This window comes from Ambystoma mexicanum, chromosome 2p, assembly GCF_040938575.1.
Source record: "Ambystoma mexicanum isolate Mex_15411 chromosome 2p, UKY_AmexF1_1, whole genome shotgun sequence".
Classification (NCBI taxonomy): Eukaryota; Metazoa; Chordata; class Amphibia; order Caudata; family Ambystomatidae; genus Ambystoma; species Ambystoma mexicanum.
Window position 1 is genome coordinate 876,969,899 of NC_090923.1, and position 22,732 is coordinate 876,992,630.

At 45.9% G+C, this 22,732-nt stretch overlaps 1 protein-coding gene across 2 annotated transcripts in view; it reads left to right on the plus strand.

The window, feature by feature from the left end:
- Positions 1-22,451, plus strand: part of LOC138566858 (sphingolipid delta(4)-desaturase/C4-monooxygenase DES2-like) — a 204,083-nt gene extending 181,632 nt beyond the window's left edge. Inside the window, exon 3 of one of the 2 annotated variants that reach the window (XM_069644568.1) lies at positions 19,716-22,451. In XM_069644568.1, the coding sequence (XP_069500669.1) occupies positions 19,716-19,859 (144 nt within the window). In that variant the 3' untranslated portion in view covers positions 19,860-22,451. Of the gene's footprint in view, positions 1-603; positions 3,378-19,715 lie in introns of those variants that run through there. The other variant, XM_069644567.1, reaches the window with a different exon arrangement.
- The last annotated feature ends 281 nt before the right edge of the window (positions 22,452-22,732 follow it).

The window sequence follows — 22,732 nt, forward strand, 5'->3', positions numbered from 1 at the left end:
AAGGTAGAGACCATACCGGTGGGATGGCATGGGGCGAGGACAAGGCATCTATCAGAGTAAGACTAAAAAGGCATATTCCATTTGTCTAGAGCAGTCTCTTTTAAAGTTCACAACTTTGTGTACTGCACAATCACTGGCACAGGAAGTTCTACTGGAACAGGAAAGCTTTTTTCCGGATCTTGGTGGTGCAGCTCTGAACTCAAGTTCTAAGGTTTCTATGCATGGAGCCGCGTAGTAGGATTTCAGCTTGTTTGTCCATTCAGGTGAAGATTGCTGTTGATCATTCAGGTTTGGATTTTTAATAAGAACAATGATTTCCTGTTTTTGCTTCAAACAACAATGAATGCACCCGTGATTGAGGTACCCCCTAGATGATAATGGCGCTCTATAAAGCTCGGGGTGCCTGCCCTGCCGAGGTTTTGTCTCATATAAATGAGAGTATTTTAGGGAACATTTAGTCTATGGCACTGGTCTTTGGAATTGTGGGGATTTTCATGCACTGGGCAATAGCAGTCAATGGATTCAATGATGAGTTGCTGTACGAGGTCTGCAACTTCCCTTTAACCTGTGCTGATCAACACATATTTCTGCTTTTCCCACCAGGTGAAGCGGATCGCTGCAGAATACTATGAAAACCTGCCCCAGCACATCTCCTGGGCACGCGTCCTATGGGACTTTGTCTTCTGTGACTCTCTGGGCCCATTTTCACGAGTCAAGAGAGAGTGCGAACTGGTGAAGAAGGAATAAAGACAGACGGACATAGAAACCCTTCGTCGTACAGCCCCTGTCCCCCACCCACCCTGAAAGCATTACAAAAATCGAGCTCACGTGAAGGCCTGCTGGAGCCATCCCATGAAGAAAGTTTATGGTTTGCTAAGAAACTGCTGACCACAGTGCCTGATAACTAACATGTCAACGGGCAGGAAGATCCATGAAGGGAATCAACTGAGGGGTATTAATGAAGTAGGACATAAAAGAAATAACTTTCTTTGCATTGGCAACTTGTTTTTTGTAGGCTGGAAACCCCGGCACCGGGTTCCCTGCATCTGAAAAGAAGGCACTGTGCTGGCCTCTGGAGATTCTAGGGCTGAGCATGTCTGCAAACTTTCAGCCATAACATCACACGTTCTGCTGCTTGTATGTGATGTTCACCAGCTCTCGGAAAGTAGCCATCAGTTTACGGTGCAGATAATTGCATTCATGTTTTGTTTTGATTTAACCCCTTAACTGAGGAGTGGGCAGAGCCTACAATGATTCCTAATGGGGATTCAGATTGATTGATTGTTTATTTGTACAGCGCCTTTACACAATCTGTTTCTAAGCGCTTCAAGGAGGGAGGAAACATGGGAGAAAACAAATACATTCTAACAAGTCCTTGAAACAGATCAGAACGTGAAAAATAACTATCAATCATTACCGATAATACAAGTGCATGGAACAATAAGGTAGGGGGTAAAAGGGAGACAAAACTAACAGTAACATAACTGTGCCTGACGACAATTGTTGCAGTGCAAGAGTGACGAGAGTAGGGGGGGCGAGGGGTATAGGAATGGAAGGAGTAGGGTGAGGGACAAACAAGTGACTCTACAAAAGGTCGATGACTGTTCAAGATAGTGCAGGGGAGTGAGTGGAGGGATAAAACAAGAAGAGGAAAAAGGGGGGACAGACAACCTATTATCAGTGGTCAAGGGATGGATGATAAAAGTAAGTGCTAAGAAATAAAAAGATGGGGAGGGGTGCAGAAGGCTGCAAAAACAGGCAGAAGATACTCAGGACCGAAGATACTCACCCTTGAGCAAACATTTATAATGAACACAAAGTATTCTCAGATTTCCCGTTTGACATTGATTTCATTAGATATGTTTTATCGAATCAATAATGTTCATTAAACATGAGTCTCAAACTCGGCAGAAGGAGAGGTGCTCAACTGCATTGCACGGAAACTTCACAGGAGTGGAGTAACTTTTCATATTGGGGTTAGGTATACTCATATGTTCTTCCAGATGTTTTGTACTACAAGTCCATTGATCCTAGAGGAATTTTCTGTAGCATTTCTGGTGCATTTCAATTCCTACATTGTGACAAATGGTGCTGTTAAGATTATGTTGCTAAAATATTCTGAACCTTAAACTAGTTGCATATGAGTGTTTCCTTTAAAGAAAAAGCCCAAGACTAGCACAAGCTGGTGACCTGATGGAACCTAACATCTGTTGCTGATGGACTAGCAAGCAACACACCCGTCATAACAGTCCTTAGGGATCCCAGCACCGAAAAGGCAGTCTTCAGGTACCATAGTATCTGGTGCTCCACTTCCCTTTTATTTATTTGTTTTATAAAAAAATAACCAAATACATTATAAAAGTGCATTCTACCTTCAATGTTGGTCAAAACCAGATATAGGGGTATAATGAAATGAGGAGGCCGCTCAGCCAAGATTTCTAAAATTAAATAGTGCAAAATAGTCCAGAAGGTACATAAAATAAGAGATGTAATGATCCCAGTCTGAGTCTTGAGGAACCGTAAGCATATATTTAGCCTAATGCATTTCCAAGGAAGATTATAACATGCCCCGTCTTCTTACACAAAATGTTTCTTTTGTCCACTTAATATGGCTGGGAGCAATGCTCGGTTTTTATGTCCATGCTCAGTTAAACGAAACACAGGGGGCTTTTTATTTTTTGTGCCTGTCCAGGAAATGGTTTGTCTACTTTGGTAGACCGCGTCTCTCAATAGACGTAGAACCTGGAACTAAAGCAGGCGCGAGTGCAGCGGGTAGGGAGCAACATAGGATCCCATTTGAAGATCCTATTCGATCCTGGTAAGCGTGGATCACCTAGAAATTTGGCTATGGCGTGCTGCGATGTGGGTGGCATAGGCCAGAGAAGTGACGGTGGTTGGTAGGTAAGATGAAGATGAAGAGGAAGGATAAGCAGCTGTCCTGTGTTCTGATGAATGAAGACTTTGCCCTGGCCCTCCCTCAAAGCCTGGTCTCGGTCTCTAGAAATACCAAACTTGCCGGACAAGTCCTACCACCCATGCACCCGCAGAAGAACCCAGCAATGAAGTCGATAACATTTGGCATTTCCTGAAATCATGAGGCCAATACTAATCAATTCTGTTCCCCCAAAAAGAGGGGAAATTGCATGACAAGTAATCATGTTGTTTAGAAATATGAGTGCCTCATACCCTTCAGGAATGATACTATGCTTTGGGTTTCTCCATAGTCTTACTGGATACTGCAGGGTTCATGTGCAACTTTTTTCAATTTAATGGAATTTTTTGAAAAAGTAATATATATATATATATATATATTTGGTATACGCAAGTGTTATTGTGAAGTGCAATGTGATTATTAAATGTATCTATATATATGTGAAGTGTGCGTCTCAGCAGTTTATGAAATGCCACAATACTTGCTAGACCAGCAGGTACTGCAGAGGAGTAATAGCAATTACTACAACAGATCTTTCAACATGCTGAACCTCCAATCACATTACCTTGCTTTGGAGAGTGGTGTTTCTGTGGATCTGGGCTTTTGAATCTCTTGGGGTATGGTTGGGGTATTCTGTGCGTATTTATTCCAATAACATTTCCTTGCTTTGAAGAGTGGTGTTTCTATGGATCTGGGATTTTGAATCTCTTGGGGTATGGTTGGGGTATTCTGTGCATATTTATTCCAATAACATTTCCTTGCTTTGAAGAGTGGTGTTTCTATGGATCTGGGATTTTGTATCTCTTGGGGTATGGTGTGCGGATTTATTCCAATAACATTTCCTTGTTTTGAAGAGTGGTGTTTCTATGGATCTGGGATTTTGTATCTCTTGGGGTCTGGTGTGGCTATTCATGAAGAATCAGTGTGGGTTTTCAAAGCCTGTCTAAAGGTCAGAAGGGTCACCTTGCAGATGGATGGCCACCCATTCATGTTCATTGAAAGCAAGGTGTCAGCCATAGGGATTCAGCCATAGGGATTGGTTGAATATCGAAGCATGCAAGATGGGTTTCAGAAAAAAATAATGTAACTTTAAGGATGGTGCATCCTGTTCCATGAAGGGCCATATGAATAAAACATATGCAGGGCTCATTTTTGTTGTGGCGTAGTAGGGTAAAATTCATGTATAAGATGAACGCATATAAATTTTTCGCATGCATTTTAGCCCACCCCATATTTGAATTCATTTCAATGCTGGATATGGGGCACAGATTGTGTCTAATTTAGCAAATCGGGTTTTGCTTCTTCAGAAAGCCTAATCCTTTTATGCAACACCCTACACCCATAAAACAAAACCATTGCATAAGATTACAGATAGGGAGGAATGGCACACAGCCTGTAGGTGTTGTTCGGTTATGTTCCCACCCATTGAGTGCGCATGGCCATGCTAATCCCTATGACATTCCCACACAGTTCCTGCCACTCCCTGCCCAAAACACCTCCACATGGGATCTCTTTGAGCTCGCTTTAATCAAGTCTTACTATCAAACGTTGCACTGAAAGTTAATGGCTTAATAGGAATTGTAAACCCGCTACTGGTGTAATAAAAATGCCTTACCAGGCCTGCCTTTAGCCACTCAATATATAATCACAATGCATGTCCTGTTAAAAACAAGCACTGGCAAAGCCAACAGCTTTGGCTTGTGTATAAATATTAGGCATTTGCCAGGCACTGCTATTAAATGCCCAGGTACTCGCACCATTTTGCACCTGCTATCACCAATGGCAGTTAATACCACGACAGCTGTGCCTGGCCAGCACCTTTCCCATGCCTACACAAACGCCCAAACTGTTGGAATTGCCAATGCTTGTTGTGAACGGTGGCAAGATGATTCTTTTGCAACATGGGGTCTGCTCTTCTCTAAGATGGAGAATGTGTTCATTGGGCCGTTAGAGACATGCGACCATATACAAAGCAACCAAAAAATGAAAGCAGAAATTGGCAAAATTAGATCGTGCCGAAACGACCCAGAAAGCAAGGCACAATTGTGGACTACATTCCTTTTCTTTCATTTTTACACCTATAAGTAAATGGCATTTTAATATTTACCAAAAGAGCAAATTGGTTATTTTCTAGGCCTCATTTCAAGTTTGATAGTGAAGCTAAAATAGGAGGTAATTGAAAATGCCTTCTGTTTTAGCACTCAATTAGTAGGAATGGAAGTACTACCTCCAATGGTATGCGACAGGTTTACCACAGAAGGTAAATACCACCTTACCATAATAAATGGTGATAGTGCACCTTGAAAATCTTCCTATATTTACCTTGACCCCATAGGTGGCGGTAAAAAGGCCCCAGACCTTTTTTATTCGAAATGTTCCTGCACAGCAGGGAAGCAGGCGTGCCTCCCTTGAATAGAGGGAGCACACTTTTCGAGTGGGGACAATGGAAGGGGGTGAAAAAGTGGGCGTCTGTGGTATGCACCCTCTCACCACTTTCTAGAATAATGAATAAAAGGACCTGAATTGGTCCTATTGTGCATTATTTAGTGGGTATCCACCTGCACATTATCCGTTTCCACCCCTAATCTCAGGATGGAAAGAAAACAAATAATACCAAGTGGATTTCCAGGAATACCACAGCCGGTATTTCTGGGAAACTACTACCATTACCACAGTGATAATGCCGTAATTGGGTCGGACTACTCAGATTAGCACCGGTTTAGCACTATTTTCCTCCAGAGGGTTTTCTGCAGGGGATACATCAAAATATAATGAGGCCGTTAATGTCTATTTTCCACATTCATGCAAACTAACAAAGGACTTTTTCTTCAAAAGAAATACAATGGGCCTCATTACGAGTGTGGAGGTATACCGGAAGCTGCCTCCATACCGGGTTCCAGTACCGGGTTCTGTGAATGAGGAATTACCGGGTCATTCCGACCTTGGAGGACCCGGTAATTCCTCATGCACAAAACCATTCCACTTTCCCATTTGAGCCCCCATAGGGCTGAATGGGAATGGGGATGGAGCTAATAACGGGCCCGTTAATAACGGGCCCGTTATTAGCTCCTTGGTTCCCTTGCGGGACACGGAAAGGACGTCTGGTTTTACCAGGCGTCTGTTCCGGGTCCCGCTAGGGGACCTCGTAATCAGGCATCCCGTAATGAACGGTGCCTGCCCCGTACCAGCACCCTTCATTACGGGTACGCCTGCTTCCTAATGAGGCAATTGGCAATCTGGTTTCAAGTGCTGCCCCGAGATGTGGAAAGACATTTCACAATCAATAGTTACATTTGACAGTTTTAAAGAAATACATAGGAAAGGCTCAATGTTCCTCTTCACACAAATGGGGCCTCATTACGACTTTGGAGGCAGCCATGCCCTTTTTAAGGGCATGGCTGCCTCCAAAATAGTGTCTGGGTCCGGGTTCCCTGAATGGGGAAATATCGGGCCATTCCGAGTATGGAGGACCCGGTATTTCCTCCGAGCCCGGTCCTTCCCCATTCGAGCCCCCATAGGGCTCAGTGGGAATGGGGAGGGAGCTAACAACAGGCCCTTTACGAACGGGCCCATTGTTAGCTTCCTGTTCCCCTCGCGGGGGATAAACCAGACGTCCAGAGCGGGTCCCGTGAGGGGACCTCGTGATAGTGCAGGGTGATTTTAACGGCACCGGCACCATTACCGGTGCCGTTAAACCCATTCCGCACTAGTCGTAATGAGGCCCATGGACTTGGAATTGTGGACAGCGATTCTTCCAAAGTCATGTGGAAAGTGATGCCACTGGGCCTCATTACGAACCTGGCAGTACGGGTTAAACGGCGCCGTAAAAGGATGCAACGCCGTTCAACCCGTTCTGCCACATTACGAAGTCCCCTCGCGGGACACTTTAAGCACGCCTGGGAAAACCAGGCGTGCATACCGGGTCCCGCGAGGGGAAGAGGGAGCAAACAACGGGCCATTTCGTTATGGCCCTTGTTTGCTCCCTCTTCCATTCCCATTCAGCCCTATGGTGGCTGAAATGGGAATGGGGATGAACCGTGTCCGTGTCCTCGAGTGAGATATTACCGGGCCATCCGAACTCGGAATGGTCCAGTAAGTCCTCATTCCGAGGACACGGATGCGGTTTTGCCGGCAGCCATGCCGCCAATAGCGCCATGGATACCGGCATACCTTGTAATGAGGCCCACTGCCTTTAGATTGCACAGGTGTCTGGAAATATTGAAAGCAAAACGTGGCTGCTTCTCCTTGAACATGTACATAAGCACCGCTTCTGCTATTATCGTGAATGCACTCCAGTCCTATTAATAGCTTCTGGTGGGAGATATTGCCTGCAAATGCCAGGTGTATGCAAAACAAGCATTGGCAAAGCCAATAGCATGTTCTTTCATGCAGGCAGTGTATACGTATGTGTCAGGTATTCCCATCATGTGCCCAGATATTCACATGTGTTGGTAGGTCCCAACATCCTATGTCAAAGTACTGGACCCCTTTCCAGGGACTGCTGTCAAATGCCCAGATACCCCCCCCCCCCGCCCCACACACACACAGCACTGGCAGGTACTGGCATTCACTGCCCAGCTAGAAGCACCCTCGCATGAATTGCCATCAGACAGGGAGGTTCTCAAAGCATTATGTATATGGATATGAAATGCCCTTGAGCCTATAGCAGCACCAGAGACTGAAATCAAATGTTGATACGCTTATGCCATGGCGAGTGATTGGTATCAATTGTCCAGGTATTCTACCCACAGCGAAGGTTTGCATTGCAACCGTCGGTTTAAACGCCCATTCTATTGCCAGGGACCACGACCAAATGTCAGGTATACCACCTACAAATGGCTCCCCGTGTGCAGAAGTCTTCTCCTGTACACTGACGATGTAGATGATCCAGTCAATATGATCTAGGAACTTGAGTGAGGAAATGAAGGCAGCTATGTTTGTGGATAGATGTGTCGGGGGTGGGGGGAGAGAGAGGAAAGGGTATTTATTAATTATTATTTAAGCATTACACCCCAAGATGGCATGGGGGCATTACTGATTCGGGTTAAAGGCCTGAGCGAAGCAATGGACTTAATGTGGGCCCTGGAGCATTACCAGAACTGATAATGACGCCCCGTTGAGGGGTTTATTGCTATTAGCACCCAGCATGCTTTCCTGAATAGCGCGGTTGCCATTGGTCACCATGGACAGGGGAGAAGGGAACTACATGTAGTCCCTTCTCCGTTTTAATTATGGCCATTGCTACTGAGATGATTTGCGGGATGGTAGGCGAGGTGATGTTGCCACGTCCCAGGTAATTGGGGAGGTGTTGTGGGGTTTAGGGAGGGGAGTGGTGTCTTTGTTGGGAGGGTGTCTCGGGGTGGGGGGGGCGTTTGGGCGAGAGCAGAACTATGGACTGGAGGTAAAATTGCAGCCATTGCAGCTCAGGGCAATCAGAACACAGGCACATGAGGTAACGCAGGCATTCTGAGCTCCCTGATTTGCTGTGATCCCCCGTTGTACCCCTTACAAGGTGTTAATACAGTTTAGTTTGGTATTTTGAGTCTGGAAATAAAAATATTTGGGAAACCCAAAAAAGAATCTGAGCTAGCTCTGGAAAAGCTAGTATGCTTTGCTATGTGTTAAGGAAAAGAGGTGGGAGTGGGAGCTTGTTTTCTGAGAGACCATACCTTGAGGTTAAGAAGGAAATCCCACGAGCCAGTAGCATTTATTCCCCCAAATTGAGGTTGTGGGCATTAGATCAGTGGTGCTTACCCACCTGAGATGGCTTGATAGATGGCTGCAGCAAAACAAGAGGCGATGGCTGCAAGGTTTAGAATTGTAACCTCTTCCATTGCTATGGGCAACCCCCATCCAGACCATCGTTCTTCGCCTGCCAAGCCATTACAAAAGGGGAAAGACCATATGCAAATCAGGCTTGGTCTCACCCCAAAAGGGGCAGTCCAGCCCGAACATGCTAGGTCACATCCCTTCTGCTCGAGACCACAAGCATCCCCAAACATGTGCTGGCCTCATTAGGACTCATCAGTGAGGAGTAGCTTGGGACTCTAGGCCAAGCACACACGGGACCCACGTCTGGGCATTACCGTCCCACTCGGGTGACTACAGCTAAATGAAAGAGGTGATAGCTGGAAGGTTTAGAATCAATCGTAAGCTCTGGCATTGCTCTGGGCAGCCCTCCAGACCATCGTTCTTCACCTGTCAAGCCACTACAAAAGAGGCAGAGGTGATTGCTACCCTGGTCTGGAAATGTAAAGAATCCTGGCAGTGATGTGCTTTGTAGGAGAGTGGCCACTCTAAGTCTGTCTGAAGAAAGGAGGGCGGAGAATAAAGAACAGTTATATTTTTTATGTAGGGATTCCTTTGTTTTTATGGAGAGATTTGGTTATCACAAGGGGGTCAATGAAAGGGAAACAAAAAAAAGTCATTGTAAAAAGCCATGGAAAGGGTTTTTCTAACTGTCTTAGGTTTTTAGGATGGCTTCTTCAAGTTGGAGGAGGGGGAACTTTAGCCCCTTATATGAGGAGAAGGGTGGAAATGGTTGTTGTTGCGGGGGGACCATGAGCTGTGAGGATGCATGCACCCTGTGGGCCGGCCGATGTGAGAGCCAGTGATGAAGGGAAAAGATTGCAGGTGGTCCTGTTCCCTGAGGATCCTGTGAAGCTTCTGCTAACCAGCCAGTTGTGTTCTTGGAAAAGCCTCTGTCTTGGAAACGTTATTTCGAGATCACAGTCATTTGGAGTTCAAGAAAAAAAAGCAGCCCGACTCCAAGAATTCCTGGTGAGTCTCATCATTTATGGCCTAATACCGCCCCTCCTCTCCTGCAGTGGCTGACGTTTGCAGCAGGTAGACTTTGGAATCTGCCTCCACCTCCACCCACCAAGGATAATTGCTCTTTGAAGACTGAGACTTACTCACAGGTCTTGCTTACCTGTCGGCCATTGTTCACTTTCTTTCAGGGACTATTTCACAATGGTGTCAGGGCTACTCAACCCTTCATCGTCATTGTTCTTTGTTGTTAGTTATTGTAACTCTGGGCGGAGTTTAGTGTAGACAAGGACTCTCTGAGATCACATTGAAGGTCAACGCCAGGACTAGCAAACATTTAAAATCTGCTTTCCACTCCCATGAAAGCACTTTTTCCATTAGCTAATAATCATGAATGCAATTAGGTGCATAACTCCCTCTCCTCTCTTCCTCTTTTGTGCCTTTAAAGCCTCATCCCTGCAATGTTGAGCGGTGCACCAGCCAACTAAGAGTGATGCTGCCTGCTTTCCAACTCCTTTTACCCGCTCTCCTCATTGTCCCTCCCCACCCAACCTCCCTCTTCTAATCCTCCACAATCCTTTGGAATAAAGCATGCTTTCACCATGTTTTGCCAAGCTTTCCACAATGTTAACAAAGTGTTGTTATATCTTCGGGGTTTGCTATGTTTTTCTACTTTTTATTATCTTTATATGGACGAATGTTCTTTGAATTTCTCCATTTGGGCCATCCATGTGGGGATCCATCCCAAACTCTCGTAAGAGTTCTTAGAGGTGTTGGGCTTGCTCGGTACACAGGCTCACATAGTGTAATATATGGCAACTTTGGAAAAAATACCCAGGGCCACTTTTGGTTCCCAGTCCACCCCTGAAAGTGTGTGGGGGCAGCAATGTGTCTTTGGGAGTAATGAGTGTGGGGCAGTGGGTTTGTGGAGGAAGAGTGTGTGGCAGGGTGTTTGGGGGATGTTTGCATGTGTAGGAAGTGTGTTTCTGGGGGACTGGGTGGGTGGCTGGTCTTGGTGTGTATTTATGCAGTGGTGGAAATGGAAAAAAATTGGTGGGGTTCCCACAAGGAATGGGGTGGGGGCAGAGTTTTGTGGGGCGGTGCCCGAGGAGGCAGGCTTGTGGGGGGCGGGGCTGGCAGTTGACTTCCGATCAATGGAAATGTCCAAAATAATAGTTTAAAACAGCGACATTTCTTTCATGCTGCTTCTTTTTCAAACTATTTATCAATTCTACTTTAAACCATTTCCATGGCACTGGCGATGAGTTACTTCACTATGCGGATAATAGTTTTGACCAGTGTTGCTGAGTTAATATTCTTTAAAATGCACAATTTGCATCCCATTTTATTTAAAAAAAAATCCCCTTGGGTACTATTCAAGCAGGGAGATTTCTGTTCGCCATAAGCAACGTTTTCATTTACTTGAACCCCACCAGGCACAGCTCCTGCAGCTCCCCTCCGAAAGCAGTTGGCTGGCTGCATCGTGTGTGATCATTTCAATAGGGATATCTATTTCTGCAATGTTTGTTGATACCTGTATATTTATTTATTTATTTATGCAAAGTTTTTCGTACACATGTATCCGACAAACATTGCATGAATAAATCAACCGGGTCGTGGCTGAGGACTGTAACTTCCTCTTGTGAACTCTTGCATGGGGTCACCAGAGGAAATTACAGTTTGCTCATTACAGGGGTTGTTTGTAGTGTGCGCATGTGTGTGGGGGAGTGTATGTGTTTTCAGTGTGTGGAGGCTGTGTGTTTGGGAAGCTGGGTGTGTATGACAGTGTGTGCAGGGATTATTTGGCAGTGTGCTTGTGTGTGACGTGTACTGTGTACAGGGTGTGTGCGTGAGGGACAGTGTTTTTAAGTGTGATGCAGTCTCACCAATTGTCGGGAGGGGAGTAGGCTTCTCATTCGGCCATCCTCCACTGCCACCCAAGAGTGCATTGAGCCTCAATGAGACCAGCTGTGACATTGAGAAAATGTGCATCAGTGCCTCTGAGCTGATTTCAGATTGGGACCCTGAGCAATGCGGATCTTTTCCAGGGCAGACGTGACATTTTAAATATGTGAAAGTTAAAGTGTAGGGCGAATAGGAGAGAAATGATGCTCCAATAATTTGCATATTTGCGCTCTTCTGTATTTTTGTATTTGTACTTTATTTATTTGTATAGCGCACAAGGCCCAAGGACAACCAGGCGCATAAGGAGTTCCTGAAAGGAGCAGGAACGGAAAAAGCATACCAGTATTCCCACCCTTTGTCTCCTGCCCACCGCAACTATCAGTGCCAGTGTCTGGCTCCATGGACATGCCCCCCTCGTTGCCAGATCATTATTTGCTATGCCCGTTGGTGGTTACACAGCATGTTAAGGATGGGCTGTTTGCTCTACCTATATGATGAGCAAGTATAATCACATTGCCTTTACACGCGGAATGTCACTAGATGGATAGATTGGGCTCACTTAGGCCCTATGAGATGGATGATGAATGGAATGTACAGTGTGTTTTGTGCCTGGTACTCTGTTCCCGGTTTGAATCGAGATGTGATCAATCAAGTGGATTTGTAGACTTATTTAGAATCGAGGATGTGTATTTTTTCTTTTATTGTTTAAAGCACAGACTTTGCTGAATAGCAGCAGAGGGCTGTACAGAGTGTGGGTGACCTGCGTGTGGGATGGCATCTTTTAACAGTAGCACAGCACTGTGCGTTGTGGTCAGTGTGTCGGCATGTGCATCCACTGGAGTAATCCTTGGTCAGGTCTTGTTGAAAAAGTCATGTTTTGAGAGATTTGCAAAATTGGAGAATTGTGGGGGCATTCTCAGCAGACAGTGGGATCGAGTTCCAGAGGGTGGTTGCGCGACAAGTGAAAGACTGTTTACGGGTCCTCTCTTTGCAAAGCTGTGATTCAAGCCGGTTGTTTGATTTGCTGTGCTAGGAGCGCGTGCCACCAGATATGTGGAGCTTCACCACCAGGTATTATTGCCGAATGCTTGGCCAATTGGCCAGTAACTTTTTGTGAAGAGTGTGGATGTGACTTTAGAGTCACATCAACTTACAATTAATATACATGGCTGCCTCCAAAATAGTGTCTGGGTCCGGGTTCCCTGAATGGGGAAATACCGGGCCATTCCGAGTATGGAGGACCCGGTATTTCCTCCGAGCCCGGTCCTTCCCCATTCGAGCCCCCATAGGGCTCAGTGGGAATGGGGAGGGAGCTAACAACAGGCCCTTTACGAACGGGCCCGTTGTTAGCTTCCTGGTCCCCTCGCGGGGGATAAACCAGACGTCCAGAGCGGGTCCCGTGAGGGGACCTCGTGATAGTGCAGAGTGGTTTTAACGGCACCGGCACCATTACCGGCGCCGTTAAACCCATTCTGCACTAGTCGTAATGAGGCCCATGGACTTGGAATTGTGGACAGCGATTCTTCCAAAGTCATGTGGAAAGTGATGCCACTGGGCCTCATTACGACCCTGGCGTAACGGGTTAAACGGCGCCGTAAAAGGCTGCAGCGCCGTTCAACCCGTTCCGCCACATTACGAAGTCCCCTCGTGGGACACGTTAAGCACGCCTGGGAAAACCAGGCGTGCATACCGGTCCCGCGAGGGGAAGAAGGAGCAAACAACGGGCCATTTCGTTATGGCCCGTTGTTTGCTCCCTCTCCCATTCCCATTCAGCCCTATGCAGGCTGAAATGGGAATGGGGATGAACCGTGTCCGTGTCCTCGAGTGAGGAATTACCGGGCCATCCGAACTCGGAATGGTCCGGTAAGTCCTCATTCCGAGGACACGGATGCGGTTTTGCCGGCAGCCATGCCGCCAATAGCGGCATGGATACCGGCATACCTCGTAATGAGGCCCACTGCCTTTAGATTGCACAGGTGTCTGGAAATATTGAAAGCAAAACGTGGCTGCTTCTCCTTGAACATGTGCATAAGCACCGCTTCTGCTATTATCGTGAATGCACTCCAGTCCTATTAATAGCTTCTGGTGGGAGATATTGCCTGCAAATGCCAGGTGTATGCAAAACAAGCATTGGCAAAGCCAATAGCATGTTCTTTCATGAAGGCAGTGTATACGTATGTTTCAGGTATTCCCAGATATTCACATGTGTTGGTAGGTCTCAACATCCTATGTCAAAGTACTGGACCCCTTTCCAGGGACTGCTGTCAAATGCCCAGACACCCCCCGCCCCCACACACACACAGCACTGGCAGGTACTGGCATTCACTGCCCAGCTAGAAGCACCCTCGCATGAATTGCCATCAGACAGGGAGGTTCTCAAAGCATTATGTATATGGATATGAAATACCTTTGAGCCTATAGCAGCACCAGAGACTGAAATCAAATGTTGATACGCTTATGCCAGGGCGAGTGATTGGTATCAATTGTCCAGGTATTCTACCCACAGCGAAGGTTTGCATTGCAACCGTCGGTATAAACGCCCATTCTATTGCCAGGGACCACCACCAAATGTCAGGGATACCACCTACAAATGGCTCCCCGTGTGCAGAAGTCTCCTCCTGTACACTGACGATGTAGATGATCCAGTCAATATGATCTAGGAACTTGAGTGAGGAAATGAAGGCAGCTATGTTTGTGGATAGGTGTGTCGGGGGTGGGGGGAGAGAGAGGAAAGGGTATTTATTAATTATTATTTAAGCATTACACCCCAAGATGGCATGGGGGCATTACTGATTCAGGTTAAAGGCCTGAGCGAAGCAATGGACTTAATGTGGGCCCTGGAGCATTACCAGAACTGATAATGACGCCCCGTTGAGGGGTTTATTGCTATTAGCACCCAGCATGCTTTCCTGAATAGCGCGGTTGCCATTGGTCACCATGGACAGGGGAGAAGGGAACTACATGTAGTCCCTTCTCCGTTTTAATTATGGCCATTGCTACTGAGATGATTTGCGGGATGGTAGGCGAGGTGATGTTGCCACGTCCCAGGTAATTGGGGAGGTGTTGTGGGGTTTAGGGAGGGGAGTGGTGTCTTTGTTGGGAGGGTGTCTCGGGGTGGGGGGGGCGTTTGGGCGAGAGCAGAACTATGGACTGGAGGTAAAATTGCAGCCATTGCAGCTCAGGGCAATCAGAACACAGGCACATGAGGTAACGCAGGCATTCTGAGCTCCCTGATTTGCTGTGATCCCCCGTTGTACCCCTTACAAGGTGTTAATACAGTTTAGTTTGGTATTTTGAGTCCGGAAATAAAAATATTTGGGAAACCCAAAAAAGACTATGAGCTAGCACTGGAAAAGCTAGTATGCTTTGCTATGTGTTAAGGAAAAGAGGTGGGAGTGGGAGGTTGTTTTCTGAGAGACCATACCTTGAGGTTAAGAAGGAAATCCCACGAGCCAGTAGCATTTATTCCCCCAAATTGAGGTTGTGGGCATTAGATCAGTGGTGCTTACCCACCTGAGATGGCTTGATAGATGGCTGCAGCAAAACAAGAGGCGATGGCTGCAAGGTTTAGAATTGTAACCTCTTCCATTGCTATGGGCAACCCCCATCCAGACCATCGTTCTTCGCCTGCCAAGCCATTACAAAAGGGGAAAGACCATATGCAAATCAGGCTTGGTCTCACCCCAAAAGGGGCAGTCCAGCCCGAACATGCTAGGTCACATCCCTTCTGCTCGAGACCACAAGCATCCCCAAACATGTGCTGGCCTCATTAGGACTCATCAGTGAGGAGTAGCTTGGGACTCTAGGCCAAGCACACACGGGACCCACGTCTGGGCATTACCGTCCCACTCGGGTGACTACAGCTAAATAAAAGAGGTGATAGCTGGAAGGTTTAGAATCAATCGTAAGCTCTGGCATTGCTCTGGGCAGCCCTCCAGACCATCGTTCTTCACCTGTCAAGCCACTACAAAAGGGGCAGAGGTGATTGCTACCCTGGTCTGGAAATGTAAAGAATCCTGGCAGTGATGTGCTTTGTAGGAGAGCGGCCACTCTAAGTCTGTCTGGAGAAAGGAGGGCGGAGAATAAAGAACAGTTATATTTTTTATGTAGGGATTCCTTTGTTTTTATGGAGAGATTTGATTATCACAAGGGGGTCAATGAAAGGGTAACAAAAAAAAAGTCATTGTAAAAAGCCATGGAAAGAGTTTTTCTAACTGTCTTAGGTTTTTAGGATGGCTTGTTCAAGTTGGAGGAGGGGGAACTTTAGCCCCTTATATGAGGAGAAGGGTGGAAATGGTTGTTGTTGCGGCGGGACGATGAGCTGTGAGGATGCATGCACCCTGTGGGCCGGCCGATGTGAGAGCCAGTGATGAAGTGAAAAGATTGCAGGTGGTCCTGTCCCCTGAGGATCCTGTGAAGCTTCTGCTAACCAGCCAGTTGTGTTCTTGGAAAAGCCTCTGTCTTGGAAACGTTATTTCGAGATCACAGTCATTTCGAGTTCAAGAAAAAAAAGCAGCCCGATTCCAAGAATTCCTGGTGAGTCTCATCATGTATGACCTAATACCGCCACTCCTCTCCTGCAGTGGCTGACGTTTGCAGCAGGTAGACTTTGGAATCTGCCTCCACCTTCCCCCACCAAGGAGAATTGCTCTTTGAAGGCTGAGACTTACTGACAGGTCTTGCTTACCTGTCGGCCATTGTTCACTTTCTTTCAGGGACTGACTATTTCACAATGGTGTCAGGGCTACTCAACCCTTCATCGTCATTGTTCTTTGTTGTTAGTTATTGTAACTCTGGGCGGAGTTTACTGTAGACAAGGACTCTCTGAGATCACATTGAAGGTCAACGCCAGGACTAGCAAACATTTAAAATCTGCTCCCCACTCCCATGAAAGCACTTTTTCCATTAGCTAATAATCATGAAGGCAATTAGGTGCATAACTCCCTCTCCTCTCTTCCTCTTTTGTGCCGTTAAAGCCTCATCCCTGCAATCTTGAGTGGTGCACCATCCAACTAAGAGTGATGCTGCCTGCTTCCCAACTCCTTTTACCCGCTCTCCTCACTGTCCCTCCCCACCCAATCTCCCTCTTCTAATCCTCCACAATCCTTTGGAATAAAGCATGCTTTCACCATGTTTTGCCAAGCTTTCCACAATGTTAACAAAGTGTTGTTATATCTTCGGGGTTTGCTATGTTTTTCTACTTTTTATTATCTATACATGGACGAATGTTTGAATTTCTCCATCTGGGCCAATTTACTTTCACATGTTCTTGTGGGGATCCACCCCAAACTCTCGTAAAAGTTCTTAAAGGTGTTGGGCTTGCTTGGTACACATGCTCACATAGTGTAATATATGGCAACTTTGGAAAAAATACCCAGGGCCACTTTTGGTTCCCAGTCCACCCCTGAAAGTGTGTGGGGGCAGCAATGTGTCTGTGGGAGTAATGAGTGTGGGGCAGTGTGTTTGTGGAGGAACAGTGTGTGGCAGGGTGTTTGGGGATATTTCCATGTGTAGGAAGTGTGTTTCTGGGGCACAGTGTGGGTGGGTGGTCTTGGTGTGTGTTTCTGTGTGCAGTGTGTAAGTCCAGTGTGTGAGGGATGCACTGTGTGTTAGGGGTTGTGTTTGTAGTATGCGTGCGGGTGGGTGGGTGTATGTGTGGTCAGTGTGTGGAGACTGTGTGTTTGGGAAGCTGGGTGTGTATGACAGTGTGTGCAAGGATTAGTTGGCAGTGTGCTTGTGTGGGAGGGGTACTGTGTACAGGCTGTGTGCATGAGGGACAGTGATTTTAAGTGTGATGCAGTCTCACCCATTGTCGGGAGGGGAGTAGGCTTCTCATTCGGCCATCCTCCACTGCCACCCAAGACTGCATTGAGCCTCAATGAGACCAGCTGTGACATTGAGAAAATGTGCATCAGTGCCTCCGAGCTGATTTCAGATTGGGACCCTGAGCAATGCGGATCTTTTCCAGGGCAGTCATGGCATTTTAAATATGTGAAAGTTAAAGTGTAGGGCGAATAGGAGAGAAATGACGCTCCAATAGCTTGCATATTTGCGCTCTTCTGTATTTTTGTATTTCTATTTTATTTATTTGTATCGCGCACAAGGCCCAAGGACAACCAGGCGCATAAGGAGTTCCTGTAAGGAGCAGGAACGGGAAAAGCATACAAGTATTCCCACCCTTTGTCTCCTGCCCACCGCAACTATCAGTGCCAGTGTCTGGCTCCATGGACATGCCCCCCTCGTTGCCAGATCATTATTTGCTATGCTCGTTGGTGGTTACACAGCATGTTATGGATGGGCTGTTTGCTCTACCTATATGATGAGCAAGTATAATCACATTGCCTTTACACGCGGAATGTCACTAGATGGATAGATTGGGCTCACTTAGGCCCTATGAGATGGATGATGAATGGAATGTACAGTGTGTTTTGTGTCTGGTACTCTGTTCCCGGTTTGAATCGAGATGTCATCAATCAAGTGGATTTGTAGACTTATTTAGAATCGAGGATGTGTATTTTTTCTTTTATTGTTTAAAGCACAGCCTTTGTTGAATAGCAGCAGAGGGCTGTACAGAGTGTGGGTGACCTGCGTGTGGGATGGCATCTTTTAACAGTAGCACAGCACTGTGCGTTATGGTCAGTGTGTCGGCATGTGCATCCACTGGAGTTAGTTCATGGTCAGGTCTTGTTGAAAAAGTCATGTTTTGAGAGATTTGCAAAATTGGAGAATTGTGTGGGCATTCTGAGCCGACACTGGGATCGAGCTCCAGAGGGTGGTTGCGCGACAAGTGAAAGACTGTTTACGGGTCCTCTCTTTGCGGAACTGTGATGCAAGCCGGTTGTTTGATTTGCTGCGCTAGGAGCGCGTGCCGCCAGATATGTGGAGCTCCACCACCAGGTATTATTGCTGAATGCTTGGGCGATTGACCGGTAACATTTCGTGAAGAGTGTGGATGTGACTTTAGAGTCACATCAACTTACAATAAATATACATGGCAATGTAAATAATGCAGGCTTGAAGCAAGGTTTTTATTTTTCGTACAGATTTTTAAGTATTGGTTGTGGTACTATTAACAATAACAGCAGCCCTGTGCATCTATGTGTTCCATATGTCATGTGTAGGTGTGGCATCCTGTTTGACAATGCCTTTCCTTGATATTAGTGGAGTGTTCTTGATGACCTAGGATGTTAATAGAAGTGGCTGAGATTGTAAGCTTTCCTTCAATATTAAAAGGCAAGGCCGCCAGACACTCAAAGAAGCTATCGTTGCAACTCGACTAAAGGGATTGGCTTCAAATCCAATGGAGGGAAGAGCACAAACTTCTGAGTTCAGAAAAAAACACAGATAGTGTTTGCTGTATCCACCTGCCTGGGCATCCATCCCAATGTAACCCTCTCTCCTTGAACCCTGGCTCAGTCACACTCGCTCAGCTGTTCTCCCAGAAGAGGGCTAAGCAGGCCAGGTTCACCCAAAGTCACAGACGTTGGCCCCCAGAAGCAGAAAAGGAAAGGTAGAGACCATACCGGTGGGATGGCATGGGGCGAGGACAAGGCATCTATCAGAGTAAGACTAAAAAGGCATATTCCATTTGTCTAGAGCAGTCTCTTTTAAAGTTCACCACTTTGTGTACTGCACAATCACTGGCACAGGAAGGTCTACTGGAACAGGAAAGCTTTTTTCCGGATCTTGGTGGTGCAGCTCTGAACTCAAGTTCTAAGGTTTCTATGCATGGAGCCACGTAGTAGGATTTCAGCTTGTTTGTCCATTCAGGTGAAGATTGCTGTTGATCATTCAGGTTTGGATTTTTAATAAGAACAATGATTTCCTGTTTTTGCTTCAAACAACAATGAATGCACACGTGATTGAGGTACCCCCTAGATGATAATGGCGCTCTATGAAGCTCGGGGTGCCTGCCCTGCCGAGTGCTTGTCTCATATAAATGAGAGTATTTTAGGGAACATTTAGTCTATGGCACTGGTCTTTGGAATTGTGGGGATTTTCATGCACTGGGCAATAGCAGTCAATGGATACAATGATGAGTTGCTGTACGAGGTCTGCAACTTCCCTTTAACCTGTGCTGATCAACACATATTTCTGCTTTCCCCACCAGGTGAAGCGGATCGCTGCAGAATACTATGACAACCTGCCCCAGCACATCTCCTGGGCACGCGTCCTATGGGACTTTGTCTTCTGTGACTCTCTGGGCCCATTTTCACGAGTCAAGAGAGAGTGCGAACTGGTGAAGAAGGAATAAAGACAGACGGACATAGAAACCCTTTGTCGTACAGCCCCTGTCCCCCACCCCCCCTGAAAGCATTACAAAAAACGAGCTCACGTGAAGGCCTGCTGGAGCCATCCCATGAAGAAAGTTTATGGTTTGCTAAGAAACTGCTGACCACAGTGCCTGATAACTAACATGTCAACGGGCAGGAAGATCCATGAAGGGAATCAACTGAGGGGTATTAATGAAGTAGGACATAAAAGAAATAACTTTCTTTGCATTGGGAACTTGTTTTTTGTAGGCTGGAAACCCCGGCACCGGGTTCCCTGCATCTGAAAAGAAGGCACTGTGCTGGCCTCTGGAGATTCTAGGGCTGAGCATGTCTGCAAACTTTCAGCCATAACATCACACGTTCTGCTGCTTGTATGTGATGTTCACCAGCTCTCGGAAAGTAGCCATCAGTTTACGGTGCAGATAATTGCATTCATGTTTTGTTTTGATTTAACCCCTTAACTGAGGAGTGGGCAGAGCCTACAATGATTCCTAATGGGGATTCAGATTGATTGATTGTTTATTTGTACAGCGCCTTTACACAATCTGTTTCTAAGCGCTTCAAGGAGGGAGGGAACATGGGAGAAAACAAATACATTCTAACAAGTCCTTGAAAGAGATCAGAATGTGAAAAATAACTATCAATCATTACAGATAATACAAGTGCATGGAACAATAAGGTAGGGGGTAAAAAGGGAGACAAAACTAACAGTAACATAACTGTGCCTGACGACAATTGTTGCAGTGCAAGAGTGACGAGAGTAGGGGGAGTGAGGGGGTATAGGAATGGAAGGAGTAGGGTGAGGGACAAACAAGTGACTCTACAAAAGGTCGATGCCTGTTCAAGATAGTGCAGGGGAGTGAGTGGAGGGATAAAACAAGAAGAGGAAAAAGGGGGGACAGACAACCTATTATCAGTGGTCAAGGGATGGATGATAATAGTAAGTGCTGAGAAATAAAAAGATGGGGAGGGGTGCAGAAGGCTGCAAAAACAGGCAGAAGATACTCAGGACCGAAGATACTCACCCTTGAGCAAACATTTATAATGAACACAAAGTATTCTCAGATTTCCCGTTTGACATTGATTTCATTAGATATGTTTTATCGAATCAATAATGTTCATTAAACATGAGTCTCAAACTCGGCAGAAGGAGAGGTGCTCAACTGCATTGCACGGAAACTTCACAGGAGTGGAGTAACTTTTCATATTGGGGTTAGGTATACTCATATGTTCTTCCAGATGTTTTGTACTACAAGTCCATTGATCCTAGAGGAATTTTCTGTAGCATTTCTAGTGCATTTCAATTCCTACATTATGACAAATGGTGCTGTTAAGATTATGTTGCTAAAATATTCTGAACCTTAAACTAGTTGCATATGAGTGTTTCCTTTAAAGAAAAAGCCCAAGACTAGCACAAGCTGGTGACCTGATGGAACCTAACATCTGTTGCTGATGGTCTAGCAAGCAACACACCCGTCATAACAGTCCTTAGGGATCCCAGCACCGAAAAGGCAGTCTTCAGGTACCATAGTATCTGGTGCTCCACTTCCCTTTTACTTATTTGTTTTATAAAAAAATAACCAAATACATTATAAAAGTGCATTCTACCTTCAATGTTGGTCAAAACAAGATATAGGGGTATAATGAAATGAGGAGGCCGCTCAGCCAAGATTTCTAAAATAGTCCAGAAGGTACATAAAATAAGAGATGTAATGATCCCAGTCTGAGTCTTGAAGAACCGTAAGCATATATTTAGCCTAATGCATTTCCAAGGAAGATTATAACATGCCCCGTCTTCTTACACAAAATGTTTCTTTTGTCCACTTAATATGGCTGGGAGCAATGCTCGGTTTTTATGTCCATGCTCAGTTAAACGAAACACAGGGGGCTTTTTATTTTTTGTGCCTGTCCAGGAAATGGTTTGTCTACTTTGGTAGACCGCGTCTCTCAATAGACGTAGAACCTGGAACTAAAGCAGGCACGAGTGCTGCGAGTAGGGAGCAACATAGGATCCCATTTGAAGATCCTATTCGATCCTGGTGAGCGTGGATCACCTAGAATGTTGGCTATGGCGTGCTGCGATGTGGGTGGCATAGGCCAGAGAAGTGACGGTGGTTGGTAGGTGAGATGAAGATGAAGAGGAAGGATAAGCAGCTGTCCTGTGTTCTGATGAATGAAGACTTTGCCCTGGCCCTCCCTCAAAGCCTGGTCTCTAGAAATACCAAACTTGCCGGACAAGTCCTACCACCCATGCACAGCAATGAAGACGATAACATTTGGCATTTCCTGAAATCATGAGGCCAATACTAATCAATTCTGTTCCCCCAAAATGAGGGGAAATTGCATGACAAGTAATCATGTTGTTTAGAAATATGAGTGCTGCATACCCTTCAGGAATGATACTATGCTTTGGGTTTCTCCATGGTCTTACTGGATACTGCAGGGTTCATGTGCAACTTTTTTCAATTTAATGGAATTTTTTGAAAAAGTAATATATATATATATTTGGTATACGCAAGTGTTATTGTGAAGTGCAATGTGATTATTATTAAATGTATCTATATATTTGTGAAGTGTGCGCCTCAGCAGTTTATGAAATGCCACAATACTTGCTAGACCAGCAGGTACTGCAGAGGAGTAGTAGCAATTACTACAACAGATCTTTCAACATGCTGAACCTCCAATCACATTACCTTGCTTTGGAGAGTGGTGTTTCTATGGATCTGGGATTTTGAATCTCTTGGGGTATGGTTGGGGTAGGGTGTGCGGATTTATTCCAATAACATTTCCTTGCTTTGAAGAGTGGTGTTTCTATGGATCTGGGATTTTGAATCTCTTGGGGTATGGTTGGGGT